Source organism: Vipera berus (genome assembly GCF_964194415.1).
Source record: "Vipera berus genome assembly, chromosome: 3".
NCBI classification, from domain to species: domain Eukaryota; kingdom Metazoa; phylum Chordata; class Lepidosauria; order Squamata; family Viperidae; genus Vipera; species Vipera berus.
In genome coordinates, this window is record NC_138204.1 from 166218009 (window position 1) to 166239568 (window position 21560).

The following is a 21560-nucleotide window of genomic DNA, read 5'->3' on the forward strand; positions in this document are numbered from 1 at the left end:
ATACTTAAGCCATAGAAAAAAAAAACACAAAAGAATCTCAGAAGCATTCAATATATTCCTTTATTTTAAAAAAATTAAAAGTTTAGGGCAAACATTTTACATGGGATAATATCAGGTTCCCATTTTTTTTTAATTAGATAGGATTAAGTGGTAGAGAATGTAGAAGAATAACAGTGCTGTTATTATTAATAATTTGACCTGAAATGGCTGCTTGCTGTATTATCTGTTACCCAAATTTGCTAGGATCCTGGTTGTATTACAAATGTGTTGTAAAGCTCCTACTGATTACAACTAGATTTTATTTAGAATGTATAATAGATTGTAAAATGTATTTTATGTCAAATTATGCATGTAGAACAAGAAACAATGCAAAGTTTTACCTGGGCATTTGTTTATTCTGTAGATATGCATTATTTTACACAGTGTAAAAAAACCAATACACTGTTTACATTATTCATGTCTCATTTTTATGTTATTACAGGTTGGACTCTGTGACTTTGGATACAGCAAATGCTAATCTCATAAACCTGTCTTCAGCTGTACATGTAGAATATTGTGAATGTCCACAAGGTTACTCCGGACTATCTTGTGAAGTAATTTCAGTATTTAATTCTTTGTTTGTTATGCAATATCTTGTGAAGTAATTTTTTTATTTGTTTGTTTGTTATGCAGTATTATTGTCTCATTTTAAAATTTATTTATTTATTTATTTAATAATATTTCTATACCGCCCTTCTCCCGAAGGACTCAGGGCGGTGAACAGGGCAAGAATAAAAATACAGAATTACAAAAATTAAAAAAAAGATTAAATACATGCCCACTAAAAACAGTCAATACAATATTAAAACCCCAATAAAACAACAGTAAAAAACCCCACCAATCCCCCATCAGGCCAGGCCGGCTTGTTCGAATAAGAATGTTTTTAGATCGCGGCGAAAGGAGCGAAGATCGGGCGCCATCCGGAGCTCAACCGGTAACTGATTCCATAGCTCCGGGGCGCCCACAGAGAAGGATCTCCCCCTGGGGGCCACCAATCGACATTCTCTGATCGGTGGCACCCTGAGGAGGCCCTCTCTGTGGGAGCGCACAGGGCGAAGGGAGGTTGATGCCAGCAGCAGGTGTTCCCTAAGGTACTCCGGACCCCTGCCATGTAGGGCTTTAAACACCATTACTAGTACCTTGAATCTCACCCGGAAGACAACTGGTAACCAATGCAGCTCACGGAGCAGAGGTGTAACATGGGAGTATCGGGAGACTCCCAACACAAGTCTCGCGGCTGCATTCTGTACCAGTTGGAGCCTCCGGGTGGTCCTCAAGGGCAGCCCCATGTAGAGAGCGTTGCAGTAGTCCAGACGAGAGGTCACGAGCGCGTCCGGCCTAGATAGGGCCGCAACTGGCGCACCAGGCGAACCTGGGCGAAAGCCCCCCTAGTCACAGCCACTATGTGATCTTCCAAGGTGAGCCGTGAATGTAGGAGGACTCCCAAGTTGCGAGCCCTATCTACGGGGGGTAATAGTTCACCCCCCATAGAGAGAGATGGAATATCCAAATTGACCCGGGATGAAGGTATGCAAAGCCACTCAGTCTTGTCGGGGTTGAGTTGAAGTCTGTTCCTCCCCATCCAGACCCGAACCGCCTCCAGGCAACGGGACATCACGTTGAGGGCATCACTGGGGTGGTTTGGGGTCGAAGGAAAAAGCTGGGTGGTATCAGCATACTGATGATACCCAACTCCAAAACCACGAATGATCTCACCCAGCGGTTTCATATAGATGTTGAACAGGAGAGGCGAGAGGACCGACCCCTGAGGAACTCCACAAACGAGAGACCTCGAGGTCGACCTCTGCCCTCCTGTCAACACCGACTGCGAACGTCCCTGGAGATAGGAGGAGAACCACTGTAAAACCGTGCCTCCCACTCCCAATCCCCTGAGACGCCGCAGCAAGATACCATGGTCGATGGTATCGAAAGCCGCTGAGAGGTCTAATAGGACTAGAACAGAGGAATGTCCCCTGTCCCGAGCCCTCCAGAGATCATTCACCAGCGCGACCAATGCCGTCTCCGTGCTGTGCCCGGGCCTGAAACTCGATTGGTACGGGTCTAGATAATCCGCTTCATCCAGGACCAGAGGGAGCTGATGCGCCACCACACTCTCAACAACCTTCGCAAGAAAGTGAAGGTTGGAGACCGGACGAAAGTTGTTCAACACCACTGGGTCCAAGGCAGGCTTCTTGAGGAGAGGCCTCACCACCGCCTCTTTCAAGACGGCGGGGAAGCTACCCTCACTCAAAGAAGCCGATATAACTGCCTGGGACCAGCTTCGTGTCCTCTCCCGGGCTGCATAGACCAGCCAGGAAGGGCACGGGTCCAATAAACATGTGGTGGAGCTCAGCCTCCCCATAATCCTGTCCACTTCCTCCGGAGTCACAGAATCAAACTCCTCTCAGGTAATATCGACAAGACCGCCCGTGTCCTGATCGTCAGACTCTGCCCAGTCAGAGTCCAGACCGGTCCGAATCCGAGCGATTTTGTCCGACAGATGTTGGTTAAACTCCTCGGCACGACCCTGCAAGGGTTCCTCCCTCACCTCTTGATTAAGGAGGGAGCGAGTCACCCTAAACAGGGCGGCCGGGCGATTATCTGCGGACGCGATAAGGGTAGCAAAGTGATTAGACCTTGCCACCCTTATCGCAGCGAGATAAGACCTAATATAGGCTCTTAGTCGCAATCGGTCGGATTCGGATCGGCTGGATCTCCAACCGCTCTCTAGGCCCCATCTCCGACGCTTCATCTCCCGGAGCTCCGCGGTAAACCATGGAGCTCGACGGGATCTGCACCAGGTCAGGGGCCGCAAGGGTACAACTCGGTCAAGAGCCTCAGTGGCTGCCCTTTCCCAGGCTTCCACTAAGGCATCTGCCGAGCTGTGAGCGAAGGAGGCAGGTGGGGACCCCAGCGCTGCCTGGAACCTCTCAGGATCCATTAAGCGTCTGGGGCGGTACCATCTAATTGGTTCCACACACCCATGGCGGGGCGGGGCAAAACGGAAGACCAGCCGCAGGAGATGATGATCGGTCCATGACAGGGGCATAACAATTGGGGAGCCCCCACCAAGATCATCTAACCACCGTCCAGATAAGAAAATCAGGTCAAGGGTGTGGCCTCCCACATGAGTCGGTCCCGAAATTACTTGCGTCAGGTCCATGGCCGTCATGGAAGCCATGAACTCCCGAGCTAACTCAGATGATCCTCCCAGAGATGGTAGATTGAAGTCCCCCAAAACTATAAGTTTCGGGAACTCAATCACCAACCCGAGAGGACATCAAGAAGCTCAGGCAGGGCTGCTGCTGCGTGACTAGGCGAAAGGTACACCAGCAGCAAGCCCAACTGCGCACCAGGGCCGCATCTCAGGAAGAGAGACTCACACCCGACTATCTGGGGAACGGTGGCCTCCCGTGGGCACAAAGTCTCCCTCATAACAACAGCCACTCCCCCACCCCTACCCTGAGCCCGAAGCCGGTGTAGCACCCGGAAACCTGGTGGGCAAAGATCAACCAGAGGAATACCGCACTCTGGGCCCAACCAAGTCTCCGTGATGCAAGCCAGGTCCGCCTGCTCACCCTCGACCAAGTCACGGACGAGAGGAGCTTTGTTAGCAACAGACCTGGCATTCATGTACACCAGCCGGAGCTCAGGGGGCTGCACATCCTCACTCCCGGGACCTCGGGGCGGAACCAGAGGGTCGGAGTGCCTCACCGCTTGCAAGCAGCGGAGAGGCCTTCCCTGAGATCGATATGGCCCTCTGTTCCTACACCTGCTGCCATTCCCTAACGTCTTGGGAATGGGTAATCCCACGACCAGCCCTGGAGCCCCAGAGGCAACTGACCCCCGCTCCTCCCCCCCGCGATCCACCTCGGAACTGGCCTGAACAGAGGTTGTTGGACTGCCCCCCTTGTCCAAACAACCAAAAGAAGTACCCTCCCCATCCCTAACCCCCCAAAAAATTTAGACAAAAAACTAACCAGGGGCCTCTTATTGGGTTTACGTCGGAGGCCCCTACCCGTGCCCAGCCATCTCTCAGGGTCCCAGTAAGTGGGCCCTTCATTGAGATTATAAGCAGCTAGAAAGGCGGGTCGCACCCAGGAAGGGGGAGCACCCCTGAGGGCGAACAAGTCCGTGAAATAATATCTGAAATAAGGCATAAGGAGCAGTCCGGATAAAAGGCAGTCCATGGTCAATAAGGAGGATCTAGACAGAGGATAAATGGGTGTCCCGACCCTCCACCCAGCTACTGCCACTCAGCTGGGTGAACCCCCAGGGCAGGCCGACCACCGTCCTCTCACGACGGTCGCAGAGCCTATTCCCGGGGGTGGTGGTTGTCTGAAACACACACTCTGGGTATAGCATGCCCCATAGAGCTCTCACCTCTAGGGGCAGCAGATGTAAGTTCAAGCCACCCTCTCACGGTGGCTAATACCCAGGGTCCTCTGAGTCCTTTGGGGATGAAGTGTAGAAGACAATAAGCGATAGGTCGTAAAGGCAGGAGTGTAATAGTGTAGTAAGCCATAATAATCTGCTCTGCTAACAGCCAAGTCCTCCGCTGCTCCGCCATTCCAGGAAATTGTTCCTGTCCACAACTCCATGGGCCCTCAGTTCTGCAGTCATTGGGGCCTTCCCAATGACTGGGAATGGGTTTTCCAAAGGAATCACATAATCAATTTACTCATTAATGAAGCCATATATAGAAATACAACCTAAAAACATCAGCATGTAACCAAATATAAGAAGTAAAAATCAAGCACAGTCAGTGGTCCCTGATCAGCAAAACCAAGAAAAATAAAAATAAAAAATAATTAAGAAATGTGTTTAAAGGCCATATGTTTAATACATATGATTGGAATTAAATACCGTATATACTTGAGTATAAGCCGACTCGAGTATAAGCCGAGACCCCCAATTTCACCCCCAAAAACTGGGAAAAGTTGTTGACTCAAGTATAAGCCGATCCGCCGTTCTGCAAGCCTCCGCCACCGGCGGAGGCTGGATCCGCGCTCTGCAAGCCTCTGCCGCCAGCAGAGGCTCGATCCGCCATTTTGCAAGCCTTGAATACACAGGAATACCCTGTGTGGCCGCGGCTCTCGGGGAAGCCCTGGCTGTCCGCTTCCTCGCTCCACGCTGCCATTCGGGGCCCGCGCGTTCCCCGGGCAAATCGCGGCGCCCAGCAGGCGAGGAAACACGCCCGCTCCAGTCGCCCCCCCTTCCCTCAGGAGACGCGAAGCAAGTGACCGCCCGGAGCTTACCGAGGACTTGCGCGCGGCCGAGGCTTCGGTGCTTCCAGGATCGCGCGCACCTCTCCCAAGCCGCCGCCGTCCGGAGACCTGCCGAAGTTTGGGGAGGTTTGGGGAGGTGCGCGCGCACCTCCCCAAACCTCCCCAAACGTCGGCAGGTCTCCGTTCCTCTGCGCAGACCTGCCGACGTTTGGGGAGGTTTGGGCGCCTCCCCAAACCTCCCCAAACGTCGGCAGGTCTCCGTTCCTCCTGCCGACGTTTGGGGAGGTTTGGGCGCCTCCCCAAACCTCCCCAGGTCTCCGTTCCTCCGCGCAGACCTGCCGACGTTTGGGGAGGTTTGGGCGCCTCCCCAAACCTCCCCAAACGTCGGCAGGTCTCCGTTCCTCCTGCCGACGTTTGGGGAGGTTTGGGCACCTCCCCAAACCTCCCCAGGTCTCCGTTCCTCCGCGCAGACCTGCCGACGTTTGGGGAGGTTTGGGCGCCTCCCCAAACCTCCCCAGGTCTCCGTTCCTCCTGCCGATGTTTGGGGAGGTTTGGGCGCCTCCCCAAACCTCCCCAGGTCTCCGTTCCTCCGCGCAGGCCTGCCGTCGTTTGGGGAGGTTTGGGCGCCTCCCCAAACCTCCCCAAACGTCGGCAGGTCTCCGTTCCTCCTGCCGACGTTTGGGGAGGTTTGGGCACCTCCCCAAACCTCCCCAGGTCTCCGTTCCTCCTGTTGACGTTTGGGGAGGTTTGGGCGCCTCCCCAAACCTCCCCAGGTCTCCGTTCCTCCGCGCAGACCTGCCGTCGTTTGGGGAGGTTTGGGCGCCTCCCCAAACCTCCCCAAACGTCGGCAGGTCTCCGTTCCTCCTGCCGACGTTTGGGGAGGTTTGGGCACCTCCCCAAACCTCCCCAGGTCTCCGTTCCTCCTGCCGACGTTTGGGGAGGTTTGGGCGCCTCCCCAAACCTCCCCAGGTCTCCGTTCCTCCGCGCAGACCTGCCGACGTTTGGGGAGGTTTGGGCGCCTCCCCAAACCTCCCCAAACGTCGGCAGGTCTCCGTTCCTCCTGCCGACGTTTGGGGAGGTTTGGGCACCTCCCCAAACCTCCCCAGGTCTCCGTTCCTCCGCGCAGACCTGCCGACGTTTGGGGAGGTTTGGGCGCCTCCCCAAACCTCCCCAGGTCTCCATTCCTCCTGCCGACGTTTGGGGAGGTTTGGGCGCCTCCCCAAACCTCCCCAGGTCTCCGTTCCTCCGCGCAGACCTGCCGACGTTTGGGGAGGTTTGGGCGCCTCCCCAAACCTCCCCAAACGTCGGCAGGTCTCCGTTCCTCCTGCCGACGTTTGGGGAGGTTTGGCCGCCTCCCCAAACCTCCCCAGGTCTCCGTTCCTCCGCGCAGACCTGCCGACGTTTGGGGAGGTTTGGGCGCCTCCCCAAACCTCCCCAAACGTCGGCAGGTCTCCGTTCCTCCTGCCGACGTTTGGGGAGGTTTGTGCACCTCCCCAAACCTCCCCAGGTCTCCATTCCTCCGCACAGACCTACCGACGTTTGGGGAGGTTTGGGCGCCTCCCCAAACGTCGGCAGGTCTGCGCGGAGGAACGGAGACCTGGGGAGGTTTGGGGAGGCGCCCAAACCTCCCCAAACGTCGGCAGGAGGAACGGAGACCTGCCGAGGTTTGGGGAGGCGCCCAAACCTCCCCAAACGTCGGCAGGTCTGTGCGGAGGAACGGAGACCTGGGGAGGTTTGGGGAGGCGCCCAAACCTCCCCAAACGTCGGCAGGAGGAACGGAGACCTGCCGACGTTTGGGGAGGTTTGGGGAGGCGCCCAAACCTCCCCAAACGTCGGCAGGTCTGCGCGGAGGAACGGAGACCTGCCGAGGTTTGGGGAGGCGCCCAAACCTCCCCAAACGTCGGCAGGTCTCCGTTCCTCCGCGCCCTGCCTGCCTGCTTCTTTCCGCTGCGGAAAGAAGCAGGCAGGCAGGGCGCGGAGGAACGGAGACCTGCCGACGTTTGGGGAGGTTTGGGGAGGTGCGCGCGCACCTCCCCAAACCTCCCCAAACTTCGGCAGGTCTCGGACGGCGGTGGCTTGGGAGAGGTGCGCGCGATCCCGGAAGCACCAAAGCCTCGGCCACGCACAAGTCCTTGGTAAGTTTTTTTGTTGACTGGAGTATAAGCCGAAGTGGAATTTTTCAGCCCAAAAAGTGGGCTGAAAAATTCGGCTTATACTCAAGTATATACGGTAGATTAGAGAATAAAATATTATTTGCTAGCATTGCCAAAATGGTATAATATGTGTAGTCATTATTTCTTTCAGGAAATTCCAAAATTGTGGGGCATCTACCATAAAAATGTTTTTCTCTTCAGTGAATAAGACTTCCAAAGATTAATTGATTCATTTACTTACTCATTTCCTGCCATTATTATAACTCAAGGCAGCAATAATACTTCTCCTATTTTCCCCAAAACAATAATCCTGTGAGGTGGGTTGGGCTGAGAAAGAGTGGCTGACCCAAAGTCACCCAGTTAGCTTTCATGCCTAAGGTGGAACTAGAAATCACACTCTCCTGGTTTCCAGATCAACACCTGGCTCTTAAAATAATTCTAATGACTGACTCTTAGCATGCTTATTAGGGCAGTGCAGTGTGGTCCAAAGGGAAAAATATGACTTTTTAAGCATTTCATGTGCATACCAAGTCACCCTTTCCCCTTCAAATTTGGTTTTGTGTCACATCCCTTATATATATATATATAAAGGTTTGTCCCATGTTTGGGGCCTAGCATGGTAATCTAAATAGTTAACAAGCATTTAACATATATATATCCTCAGGCTGGTGGCTTCAGCTTCATTCTTCTGGGAGAAGTTCCTGTTTTAAACAACTTCCGTCCTGTCTCCAACCTTCGCTTCCTTGCGAAGGTCGTTGAGAGCGTGGTGGCACGACAGCTCCCTTTGAACCTGGAGGAAGCTGAATATCTAGATCCGTACCAATCGGGTTTCAGACCCGGGCATAGCACGGAGACGCATTGGTCGCGCTGGTGAATGATCTCTGGTGGGCCCGAGATAGAGGTTATTCCTCTGTCTTGGTCCTATTAGATCTCTCAGCGGCTTTTGATACCATTGACCACGGTATCTTACTGCGTCGTCTTGAGGGGTTGGGAGTGGGAGGCACCGTTCTGCGGTGGTTCTCCTCCTACCTCTCGGACTGTTCGCAGACGGTGTTGGCAGGAGGGCAGAGGTCAAGCCCTAGGCCTCTTAGTTGTGGAGTGCCTCAGGGATTGGTGCTCTCGCCCCTCCTGTTCAACATCTATATGAAGCCGCTGGGAGAGATCATCCGTGGCTTCGGGGTGAAATATCATCAATATGCTGATGATACCCAGCTATTCATCTCCACCCCGAACCAACCCAGTGATGCCCTCGATGTGATGTCACGTTGCCTGGAAGCGGTACAGATTTGGATGGGAGAAAACAGGCTTCGACTCAACCCGGCCAAGACTGAGTGGCTGTACATACCGTCATCTCGTTTAGTCCAAGAGGTTCCATCTTTGACTATAGGAGGAGAGATGTTACCTCCCATTGATAGAGCACGCAATCTGGGCGTCCTCCTAGATTCACGACTCAGTTTTGAAGATCATATTGGAGTCGTGGCTAGGGGGGCATTTGCACAGATTCGCCTTATATACCAATTGCGCCCCTTTTTGGACCGAGATGCCCTACGTACAGTCACCCACGCACTCGTTACCTCCCGTATAGATTACTGTAATGCTCTCTACATGGGGCTGCCCTTGAAGACCACCCGGAGGCTTCAGCTGGTGCAGAGTGCAGCTGCACGGGTTGTGATGGGAGCACCCCGATACTCCCATATTACACCCCTCCTGCGTGAGCTGCATTGGCTACCGGTTGCCCTCCGGGTGAGATTTAAGGTGCTGGTACTTACCTTTAAAGCCCTACATGGCTTAGGCCCGGGATACTTGCAGGACCATCTGCTGCCGGGAACAAATTCCCATCGCCCAGTACGCTCACACAGAGAAGGCCTCCTCAGGGTACCGTCAGCTAGGCAATGTCGGCTGGCGACCCCCAGGGGAAGGGCCTTCTCTGTGGGAGCGCCAGCCCTATGGAATCAGCTCCCCCCTGAGCTTCGGATGGCCCAAAATCTCCTATCCTTTCGCCGCGGCCTCAAAACACTCCTTTTCCACCAGGCTGACCTGGACTGACAGGCATTTTAATTAATTATATTTAGAATTTTTAATTTATTTTTAGTTTTTAATTTTAATTTATTGCACAGATGATTTTAATTTTATTTTTATCTTGATTTATGTACTTATTATATGTTTTGTTGTTAGCCGCCCTGAGTCCTTCGGGAGATAGGGCGGGATATAAATCCCATCAATAAATAAATAAATAAATAAATAAATATTTTATAATTTAACATTCCATCTTTAAAACATCAAACACCTTATATATTTTTCCAGCTTTAGTTTTGCATTGATATTAAAGTTAAATGTTTGAAGTTTCTCATTTTTATATTTCTGGGTGACCTCTCTTCCCTTTACACAATTCTCTCCAATACCTGGTAATATAAGTACACTTCTTCTCTATCTAATTGCCATATCAACAAGTTAGTAATACAATATAATATTCTTATTTTCATTATGATTTCCTCATATTGAAAATTAGCCAAAATTTCTTCCATTTTAACACTAACACTTAATACATCCTTTCATATTACTACATCCAAGTATATTAACTACTTTATATCATTCTTAACATAAATATATCTTAAACAATTTCATTTAAACAGCTCAATATTTCAATTTAACTGTTAATATTCATACATCTATTTTTAATTAGCCAGTATTTTTATCTACTCATCAAAATAATCTCTTGTAGCCCAAATACAATCCTGTCTATTTTAGTATTTTCCATTTCAAGCCTCTTAAATATGTCCAATCTTCTTCAATCTTATTCTTGCTTTTTTTCCTTTGCCATAGCATTTTTCACTTCTTTACTTCAGGGTCATCAAAGAATTCTAGTGTTATTGTATCATTGAAGTGACCCTCCAATCTCCATTTTTGAAGGGTTGAGGGGTCTAATAAAAACACCAAATCTTCTCATTATTTTCACCTCTTGATATAATTGTCCTGGATTATATATTTTTTCTTCCATTTGTTTCTTATTTTGCTCCTCAAATGTCTGTGCTTGTTGAGTAATTAATTCTTCTGTCAGTGTATTTTATTGTTCAGTTTCTTCTGTTAAGTTCTGTCCCAATAAATTATTAGTTGTAGTCACAATTTGAGTTTGCTTCTCCAAGACGCTTTCTAGTTCTAGCTCTTATTTCATCACCGGCTATAGAAAGGAACTGATAAGTTTGGTAGGTTGCTTTCATCATAGCATAGATTTGTTTTTGTATTTCTTCCATGGTGGAGTTTCACATCTGGTATTCAAGGTTATTCTTATTTTTAGAATGTCAGATTGCAGTTTCAGACTTAGCCACTGAGTGTCCCCCGAGTGCTTAGAAAGTTCTTTTCTTTTCTTTTAGGAACTGTCTGTTAATCTCTTTCCAATTTCTTTCTTTTTTTATTTTATTGAAAAGTTTTAGAATACGTTTTAGCATACAAAAAAATCCCCTCCCCCTCCCCTCCCCCCAGCCCTCCCCAACCCTCCCCTCCCCTCCCCCCTCCCCGACTTCCCAGAGATAAATACAGGGTATAAAAATACAAACAAACATAATCTAAAATATGCAAACAACAATAAAATATTAAATTCTGTCGCACTTTAACTCTTAGTAAAATAACTACAAGCTAATTATACATCATATAAATCTGCTACTTATTCAAATGCCAAGTGAAACTTTTTAATCCCATATTTATTCTGAATATAATCAATCCATCTCTTCCACTCCACAGTGTATCTCTGTTGCAATTGATCTTTCAAATACGCTGAAATCTTTGCCATCTCCGCCAAGTTAGAAACTTAAAGTCCATTCTTCTATAGTTGGCAGTTCTTCCTTCTTCCAATATTGTGATACTAAAAGTTTCGCTGCCATAATTAAATTCAACATCAACTTAATATCTATAACAGTGATATCTGTAATAATAACCAATAAAAACAGTTGCGGAGAGAACTTTATCCTTTTCTTAAATATTTTTTGCATATTCCACCAAATTTTAATCCAAAAAGCTTTAACCTTTTTGCAAGTCCACCATATATGAAAGTACGTTGCATCCTCACAGCCACACCTCCAACATTTGAGCTGACAGTTCAGATACATACTTGCTAATTTTTTTGGATCTAAATGCCACCTATAAAACATTTTATAAAAATTCTCTCTTAAATTTTGGGCCTGTGTAAATTTTACATTTCTAACCCAGATCTTTTCCCAGGTATCCATTGTAATAACTTCTTGAAAATTCTGAGCCCACTTTATCATACAATCTTTAACAAGTTCCGTCTCCGAATCAATTTCTATCAATGCAGCATATATCCTTTTTATATGTGCTTGACCTTGATCTCTAATTTGCTTTACCAAATTTTCATCAATCATTGAAAAACCAGTTTTCTGGTCCTCTTTCCATCTAGCCTGTAATTGCCCATACTGAAACCAAGTTTGTACAATCTTTTCTTCTCTTAAAGTACTTTATGACTTTAATTGCCATACATTCCTCTCAAAACTTAAAATTTCCTTATATGTAGTCACATCATGTTTAAATCCCACATTTATATTTTCTATTGCATGTTTAGGTATTGCTCAAATAGGTATCTTATAATTTAACTTATGTCTATACTTTTTCCAGACTCGCAACAGAGCATACCTTAAAATATGTATCTTGAACACATTATCCACCTTCTTATCATACAATAAATAAGCATGCCATCCAAATAACAAATCATAACCATCAAGATTTAATAATCTCGCTTGTGTTAAACCAGTCACTTATTGCTGATAAAGCAGCAGCCTCATAATATAATTTAAAAATAGGCATTTTAAGACCACCTCTTTCACGCATATCTTGCATTATCTTAAATTTAACTCGTGGCTTTTTCCCTGCCCAAACAAATTTATTAACTCCTTTTTGCCATTCCTCCAAGTTTAAATCCTTTTTAAGTATAGGTATCATTTGAAATAAAAATAAAAATTTTGGCAAAACATTCATTTTCACTGCTGCAATTCTTCCCAATAAAGATAATTGTAATTTATTTCTTCTATTTAGAAGAGCAGAGCCAGATTTTCAAATAAAAGTAGGAAATAAAGAATAGGTAGTCCAAAGCTTTCAGTCCACAAATTATAAAGTTCTAGTTGAGGTCCAAATCAATTTTTCAATGTTTTTTTTAAAAAACACCCCTTGAGGCTTGGTCGCCATTAATTTGAAGGGAGGGTTAAAATCCCCCCTACCTCTCCACAGGGGGGGACGGTACTTAGCAGCTCATTTAGGTGATTAGGGTATAAGAGAGGAATCTTACCCAGTCTCTTCCATGCTGCTTTAATGTTGCCTGGTGATAAGTGTCACTTAGGCTGTCTGCAGATTAGTAACCAGCCATGTTGCTATGGCCGGTCTCTCATCCTCCTGTACAAAGGGAATGCAGGCATTAATAGGAGGGTTGAGGCTTCCCCGTGTTTGTGCAAAAGCCCCTTCTTGCTGGTTGCCCCTCCAGGGTGACTCTCAGGACCCCCCAGCTATGCAAAACTGGATATGGAAGATGAGACCCATCCTTCAGACGTCCATAATGGCAGCATTGGCAAACCAGAAGTCAGAACTCAGATATTTTAGCCCACTATTTAAATGCTTTTGAAATTGTTGTCAGACACAGAGAGTGTTCTGTACCAGCCTGCTACCGGCCTTGCAGAAAAGGCAACCCCTTTACAGACGGCAAGAGGCTGGAATACGTCTGCCAAATTTATTACAAAAACAAAACACGAACCAAGATTTGAAACACTATCTGAGCGGTTGCTTTCAGCAAACCAGCCCTCCCCACACAAGTCCTTTATAAAGAGTTCAGGGCGTGGCTTCTCTCTCCCTCCTTCCGAGAAGCCCCATTGCCTTCCTCTGTTTACTCCTACTTGACTGCCTCCTGCATCGGGCGTCCTTGAACAGGGCCAGCTGTGGGTCATCTTCATCCACGCTGTCAGGCTCACACAGCTGGGTCTCCACCAGGTGGGAGGGGCCTGGCTGGGGCCTCTGCGGAGCCTCAAAGCCATCATCAGCAAGTTCTTCAACACCCCCCTCCTCCCCCTCATCTGAGTCATCCGACCCAACTGCCGAACCCACAGGCTGACCCTGAATCACAACAGAGAGATCTGCAATCAGCTCTTGTTAAATTTCCTGAAAAAACACTATAGATCTAAAATTGTAGAGTCTTATTTATGGGTAACATAGTTTGATTTGGTTTAATAGGTTTTCAAATATTGCTATGCTGAATCTGTAAGGCCAAGTTTATGATAATTAACACATGCTTGCTGTAATCTCTTTTTTACACTATTTTTAGACCTGTGTTCCTGGTTACTATCGAGTGGATGCAATACTTTTTGGAGGGATTTGCCTGCCGTGTGATTGCAATGGTCATGCAACAGAATGTGATAGTCGTGGTGTTTGTATTGTAAGTCATTTGTGTCCTGGTTCTAAGATCAAACCACTCCTGGTTTGTAAAATGTTAAATTTTTAAACGTGCATCAAACAAGGAGGGGTACATTTTGCTAACCATTTCTGCTACCTTTAAAGTCTACTTTTTGTGTATATTAAAGTAATTGAAAGTCTGTCTTTAGTTATAACTAATGTAAAACACATTTTATAAGAAACTCTATGCAAGCTACAGCTTTTTTTTCATTCAGGTCAATGGCCAAATTCCTATAGATCTGAGGGAAAAAATACTGGAGCATTTTATTTTATTATTTTATTTATATGGCTGACTATCTCATCTGAGCAATTCTGGGTGGCTCCTAACTGATAATTATATGATTCTTTTTTTAAAAAAAATCTAAAAATCTAATCTATTGACTGAGGAGGAATTTTTAATTTGGGGTTCTTTTTAACTGACTACAGGGTTAATTTAATATTTTTTAATTTGGTTCTTAATTTTTGTATTTTGGATTTTTAATTCCCTGTAAACCGCCCTGAGTCCTCAGGGAATAGGGCGGTATATAAATATAACTAAATAAAATAAATAAATAAATAAATATTGTGAACATTATTTCCAAGTAATATTTTCATATACATTATTTTTTTAAGAACGGAGTGAAAATGTCCGAATGAGTTGTATGATTGCCAGACTAAAATACCATTTCATTTGCGTTAATTGCCCATCAAAATAATGCAGCTAATTTATGAAATCAAATGTGTGTATCAGTTCTGGTAGAGGGCACATGCATTAGTTGTTGCTGCGAGTTTACAAAAGCTTATTGCCACTGGCATCCCTGTTTTTTGTGTGTTTGTTCTTTGGATACTAAGTCGTCATGCTTTTTCATGCTGAGCTCCCTCTGGAAATAAAATTCCATCCAAATTAAGTATCAAAGGGCTTCTTGTGTGTTTATAGGCTTGTGAGCATAATACCACAGGGCAATCTTGTGAGCAGTGTTTGCCAGGATTCTACGGAATGCCTTCCAGAGGAACCACAGAGGATTGCCAGCCATGTGCCTGTCCACTGAGAAGTGCTACTAACAAGTAAACTGCTTATTGGAAATGATATATTAAAAACTCCAGCAATTTCAGACAAGCAGGGCCACTAAGAGACCAGGGAGTGGAGGAGGAAGGAAAATCAGAAAGGGAAGGGGAAAAATCAAGACAAAAGTTCCACTTCATTCATCTGAAATTATCACTTTTGTTTGTCCAAAAGAGGAAGTATGTTTTTCTCTGGTTTTTTTAAAGTTAAAATGTAGCCCTTCTTGAAAAGTAGTGTTGTGTGCTGTTAATACTAAAAAAAAATCTGCTAGCATTTTGCTATTTATATAAATAGTAATAGTTTATGCTTGCCAAGTGACTGGTAGCAATCCAGTAAGTCGTTTCAGGTATTTTGGAGGGGTTTATCTTTTAAGGGATTTAAAAGTTTTTCCTCTCCTAAATACTGAATCTTTCAGGTACTGTAAAGTTGTTTATGTGGAAAGACACACATGTAGCTAAGAAAGAAATTGTGTATACACTTACACAAGTGTAATACAATTTGAAACAGTAAGGAGTAGGGCTTGATTCTAAATAGGCACATATAGGATTGAACAATGATTGTATTCTCCTGTATCCCCTAATTCAGGGGTCCTCAACCTTGGAAACTTTAAGTCTCCCAGAATTCCTCAGCCAGCAAAGTCCACAAGTCTTAAAGTTGCCAAGGTTGAGGACCCCTGCCCTAATTATTATATTGTGCAGTCATTAACTCTGCATGCGTTTGATGTATTAACTTTATATAATCTACCACATAATTCTTAAGTTATTTATTTTTAGTTTCAGTCCTACTTGTCATTTGGATAACAGAGGTGAAGTTGTCTGTGATGAATGTTCTCCAGGTTATGCAGGAGTCAGATGTGAAAGGTATGGAGTAGCAGAAATTGTTGTTAGTCAGGTATCAATAACAATCCACTTGATTGTTGATCCAAAAGTTATTAATAACTGAAAAACAGTTAAGCAGCAATTTCTGAAAGTGATTAGAAAAAGAAGCGTGGAAACCCAGGGTTCTTTTCAAAGCGCCAACTGTGGTTTGAGCAAAAAGATTACTATTCCCTCATCACCCAGAGCTCTAAACTTCCCCAGAGAAGACTATCTTGTGGTCTCCTTATGAAGAACAACTATATGGAGCATCTGTGGGTGATTTCAAGTCCTGTCCAGAAATGGAGATGAATTATGACAAATTGGTCTATTGTTAGCTCTGCAGTCATTGGCTCTGCTTTTAGCAGAGCTGTCTGCAGTTTGCCATTTCTTCCCTGGAAGTGCTGTTGTTACTGTATTGATCCATCTTGTGCAGTTTTTATAACTTTGTCAAAAATAGTATCTTGACAATGATAATATCTACAATGGGTTTTCTTTTTGCACAATAGGTCCAAATTATGAAAATAAGTAGGAAATATGATTGTAGACCTTTTAACTGAATATATTCACTGCATCAGTGAGATGGGTGGCATAAATAACAGACTTTTACTCTGATACAATTGTCCTATGTTATGTGCAGATGTGCAAATGGATATTATGGCAATCCTTTAGTGCCAGGAAAACCATGCCTTCCTTGTGACTGTAATGGCAATGTAAACCCACTGGAGGATGGCCACTGTCACTCAGTTACAGGGGAATGTTTGAAATGCATTGGAAATACTGTAGGACGTCACTGTGAGAGGTGTGCTGATGGCTATTATGGGGATGCAGTGACCAACAAACATTGTTATGGTGAGTTCCTCTTGGTCAATTAAATATTTATTTATTTATTTTTATTTTAATTCCATTTATATCCCGCCCTTCTCCGAAGACTCAGGGCGGCTTACAAGCTTAGCAGTAGCCTTCATTCTATGTATATGCCTGCTTATTAGGGCTTTCACACACACCCCAAGCGGCATTATTACAAAGTCAGCTTAATTGCCCCCAACAATCTGGGTCCTCATTTTACCTACCTCGGAAGGATGGAAGGCTGTCAACCTTGAGCCTGGTGGGATGCGAACCTGCATTAATTGCAGGCAGCTGGTGTTACTTAAGGAGGCATTAGCCCACTGCTCCACCAAGGCTCTATATAAAGTATTTGTAAGTTGAACACAGCCATTTTGACCTGACAAAGCTATTTGGTTCCCTGGTACTTAACACTTTCATTGGAGGTATCATATCTTGTTTTGAATTGATGTTCTGCATGAACTTTTCATAGACTTTGCCAAAGCATTTTGTCTTTCAGCAAGGAAATTGGTTACAGTTGTTAATCTTAAGATTAGAATGAAGGATATTTACTTCTAATTTAAAAATGTGAGATCATTTTCAGTACTCATTATCTTATCAGCAATGATCAGTCAACAATGTAGCTCCTGTTTCTGCATTTCTTTGAGCTTTCCTCACCTCAAGGTTGGGAGACTGTCATAAACAGAATTTTGCATAACACCAAGAATCTACTTACTCATTAATAAAATCAGGGAACTCTCGTTTGAGTAGAAGTACTTTCCAGTTATAGTTGGAATTTTTTGGATTGTAACATTAATTTCTTGTTCCAAAGATATAAATGTAAAATAATAATGCTCAGACTATAGAAAAGTAAGAGTTGAATTTTACATTTTATTTGGAAAAACACGTTATAATTACTACTGTGTATTTTCTCACAATAATATTCATCTTTTCTCTTTGTTCTTTTTATATCTAAGCTTGTGAATGTGACATAAATGGCTCTGTTTCCAGCATCTGTCATCATGAAACTGGCCTCTGCCAATGCAAAGCTAATGTAGTCGGGAAGAGATGTGATAAATGCTTGGTAAAAAAACAATTATGTTACTAACGCATAATGTTTTTACTACATACGTACATATATTTAAATTTCAGTATAACAGTGAAATGATCTGGATGTAATTCATAATCAGTAAAAGACAAAATCAAACTAAGATGATACCAAAAAAAGGATTTTCTTTTGATTGAAGTCATACTGAGGGATCATAACAGACTGTCTTAATTTTAGTTCCAGAGATCTTGGGGAATAGAGCCTTCTCATCACCCTACACAATTTACATCCGTCTCTTTTCTTTACTCCATATACAGCTGGCATCTGCAAGGCAGGAATGATGGGAAAGAGATAAAACCATCTTTCCCAGCCTTCAAGGAATTATGAGATCAGTTTTAATAAATCTAATTGATTGAAAAAAATAAACATTTAAAAGGATATCTGTGGATGCAACAAAGCTGTTGGATAGAGCTAAAGCTTCAGATAATTGAAGTATCTGTTTATCATTAAACTTTAGGGTTTTTTCATAGTAATTGAAAATTAGGGAACTAAATAGAGCAAAATAGAAAAAAAGATGTCCTGCTCATCTCCGGAAAGGCATGCTTGAATTGGTGTAATCAAACTCTTCGTTATCATAGTGTCCTGTCCTCTGATCATGGTTTAGAATTGAACCATGGATTAAGAATATAAAGGCTAAAATTATGCAGCCAGAGGATCTGGCATTAATTAGGAATGAAACAAGCTTTTTATCTCACTAATCCAAAATATACCTTTGAAAGTAGTTTCATGTTATCAACACTTGCAAATTATAGCTATCAAAATATGAAATAGCTAACCTGTTGAAGGAGCTGTATGCTAGTAAAAGATTGTACTTTTTTCATTTCCCTCTAAATGTTGAATTTAACATTTAATTGGCTTTGTCTAATCAACCTGATCTTATTGTATTTCTACATTTTGATAGACATTAGTAGATAGTTGACTGTTAAATTGTTTGTTATTCTTTTTTGATTAGATGAATCCCAGAGCATTTTACATTTCTTTGTGCTGTAAAAAGTAGAGTGAAAAACCACTCCTTTCTAATGTGCTTCCAAAGAGAACAGCAACAATCTATAGCAAACGTGGTATTAGAAGAATAGGAGGAGCAGGAAGGGGGGGAGGAGGGGAGTGATTTAAAAAGTACCCAAATGCTTTCCCCCACCTTTCTTTCTTACAGTTTGGTTATTATGGCCTAAGTACTACAGCTGGTTGCCTTCTCTGCCATTGCAGTAAAATTGGCTCAGCTGCAGAAGATTGTAATGAAGAAGGACAGTGTCGCTGTGCACTAGGAGTGGCTGGAGACAAGTGTGATCATTGTGCTCCAGGGTTTTATGCATTTCAGGATGGTGGTTGCAAACGTAAGTTTTAGCTCATAAACCGATCATGCAATAACTAAAATTGTTCTAAAAGTGAAAGCAACCAATTGCCCCTGGAGCTGCAAACCAGGATACCAAACTGATGTAAAATGCCCCTTTGAAGATATTCATGTTATCACTAACATGGAGAATTGTGCTATCTAACCTGGTTTTAGATCCTTTTATACAGTGTGGTTATTTTATATTTATTAATTAGATTTTTATCCTGCCTTTACTACTTTATAAGTAACTCAAGGCAGTGAACATACTTAATATTATTTTCTCCTCCTAGTTTTCCCATGACAACAACTTTGTGAAGTGGTTTAGGCTGAGAGAAAGTGACTGGCCCAAAGCCATCCAGCTGCTTTTTGTGCCAAAGGCAAGACTAGAACTCACAGTTTCCTAGTTTCTAGGCCAGCACCCCAATCACTGCACCAAATTGACTCTGTCTCTATCTCTTCCTCTCAGCCCCCCCCTCTCTCTCCCTCTCTCTCTCCTCCCTTCTCTCTTATATTATGAAATCATTCCATTTTAACAGTGAATACAGATGGAAAAGATTAGATAATTTAAAATGAAAAAAGTATCACATGTAATTACAAAAACATTTACTTGATATAGGCACAATAGTGGAAGGGATAAATTTCTTTTAATAAAAATTGGAAAATAAATGTTAGGATTTCACAAGGAACTAACTTTCAGAATTCTTAAATCCTAGATTTTAAAAAAAGTCAACTAATAATTCTTCTAGTTTACTTGTTTCTCTCCTGCCTTAATTTCAGCTTGTGATTGTGCTCATACTCACAATACATGTGATAAAGATTCAGGACAATGCATTTGTTCTCCTCATACAACTGGAGAAAAATGTGAACTTTGTGAAGAAAATTTCTGGGGTCATGATAGAGAGAAGGGATGCAAGGTAATGTGCTTGTTGTGATCTGTTATAAAAGGAAATTAAATATTTTTTAAAAATTGAATGAAATGTAATGATTTATATAAAACTCTACATCAGACATGTCAAACTTGCAACATCATGTGATGTCATGTGATGTATCGGAACTTTCCCCCCATTGCCGGCAATGGGGTGGGCATGGTTTCCTCGTGATGCGTCCGGCCCACGGGTCGGCAATTTGACACCCCTGCTCTACATATTAGGTTTCTTTCCACCATGTGTTATTTCGGATACGTTTCCTCTTTCTTTTTAATGCATCTAAATAGATAGCCAGATGATAAGACAGATTGATTACCAGGGTAAACAAAGATAAAAATTATCATATAAGCCATGAAATACTTGGGTGTAAGTAAAATAATGTAGCACTAAGACTAAAACTAGTTCTTAAGATTAAGAAAAAACATTAAAATTATAAATGAATTCTGAAAATAGAAATTCTATAGTGCATTAGGTTCAGGATATAAAAATACATTGTTTAAAAATCTAACAATCTAAAATATTAATAAGTTGTGGTTGATAGTGTATACATGATCAAAAATTGTTGGAGCAAATACAAAGATGTGACTTGTAGATCAATTGTTTGGGCACATTCATAGTTTCTGTACAAAATGTTACTACATTATGTGTAATAAGGTTTTTCTTACCTAATGAAAGAAAATTAACATAAGATTTCTCAGAAGACCTGGAACATGTAACAATGTGGAAAAAATATGTGTTTTGGAGTATAATTATAGAAACAGCAGTGTGGTAGCACATGGAGGAGAATAGATTCAATCAAACTATTGTGACAAGTGTAGGTTCAAGTAATCTTCGCTCCTTTCGCCGCGATCTAAAAACATTTTTATTCGAACAAGCCGGCCTGGCCTGATGGGGGATTGGTGGGGTTTTTATTGCTGTACTTTTGGGGTTTTTATAAATGCATTGTATTAATTGTTTTTAATGGGCAACTATTTAATCTTTTTTTTAATATTTGTAACTTCGCATTTTATTCTTGCCCTGTTCACCGCCCTGAGTCCTTCGGGAGAAGGGCGGTATAGAAATATTAATAAACTAAACTAAACTAATTAAGTAACTTTATTAAATCTCCCATATAAAGGTGCAAGCTATTATGTCTGGTTCTGAGGATAAATCTTTATTAAAATAGGATGATCAATGAGCTTTTTTCCACTTGGAGTATTTAAGCTGTATTTTTAGATAATTTTTTAGAGAAACCTACTCAATACCTAAAAATCAAGGAGATATAAAAAAATCAATAGACAAGATATGAGTAATAAAGACTTTTTAAAAAATCATTGAGTTCAAGAGAACTGAAAATTATTAGGTAAAAGAATTATAACAGAAATGTGAATAACCTGATGGAAAAATAATAGCATTAACATCAATAATTAATAATTAAGCTTTTACTGCAGTGCTCATCTGGCTAATCCTTACCTCAGAATTACTATAGATAATTTGGAGTCAGAAGCACTGTCCTTAGCCTATATTTTGGTCAAGGTTTTAACTGAGATTGAGCTAAGAATTTGTACTGTAAATGGTTTGAACTGAGAAGTTATATCTCCTGCCTGGTGTATGAAAACAATTAGAATA

At 43.4% G+C, this 21560-nt stretch overlaps 1 protein-coding gene across 1 annotated transcript in view; it reads left to right on the forward strand.

Moving 5' to 3' along the window:
• Nucleotides 1-21560, forward strand: part of LAMA1 (laminin subunit alpha 1) — a gene marked incomplete at both ends in the record, with an annotated part of 109143 nt that overhangs the window by 40481 nt on the left and 47102 nt on the right. The window contains 8 exons of the mRNA XM_081324844.1: nucleotides 482-593; nucleotides 13737-13847; nucleotides 14781-14908; nucleotides 15680-15766; nucleotides 16401-16612; nucleotides 17563-17669; nucleotides 18847-19027; nucleotides 19804-19940. Coding sequence (XP_081180970.1) covers nucleotides 482-593; nucleotides 13737-13847; nucleotides 14781-14908; nucleotides 15680-15766; nucleotides 16401-16612; nucleotides 17563-17669; nucleotides 18847-19027; nucleotides 19804-19940 — 1075 coding nt within the window. The remainder of the gene's footprint in view (nucleotides 1-481; nucleotides 594-13736; nucleotides 13848-14780; nucleotides 14909-15679; nucleotides 15767-16400; nucleotides 16613-17562; nucleotides 17670-18846; nucleotides 19028-19803; nucleotides 19941-21560) is intronic.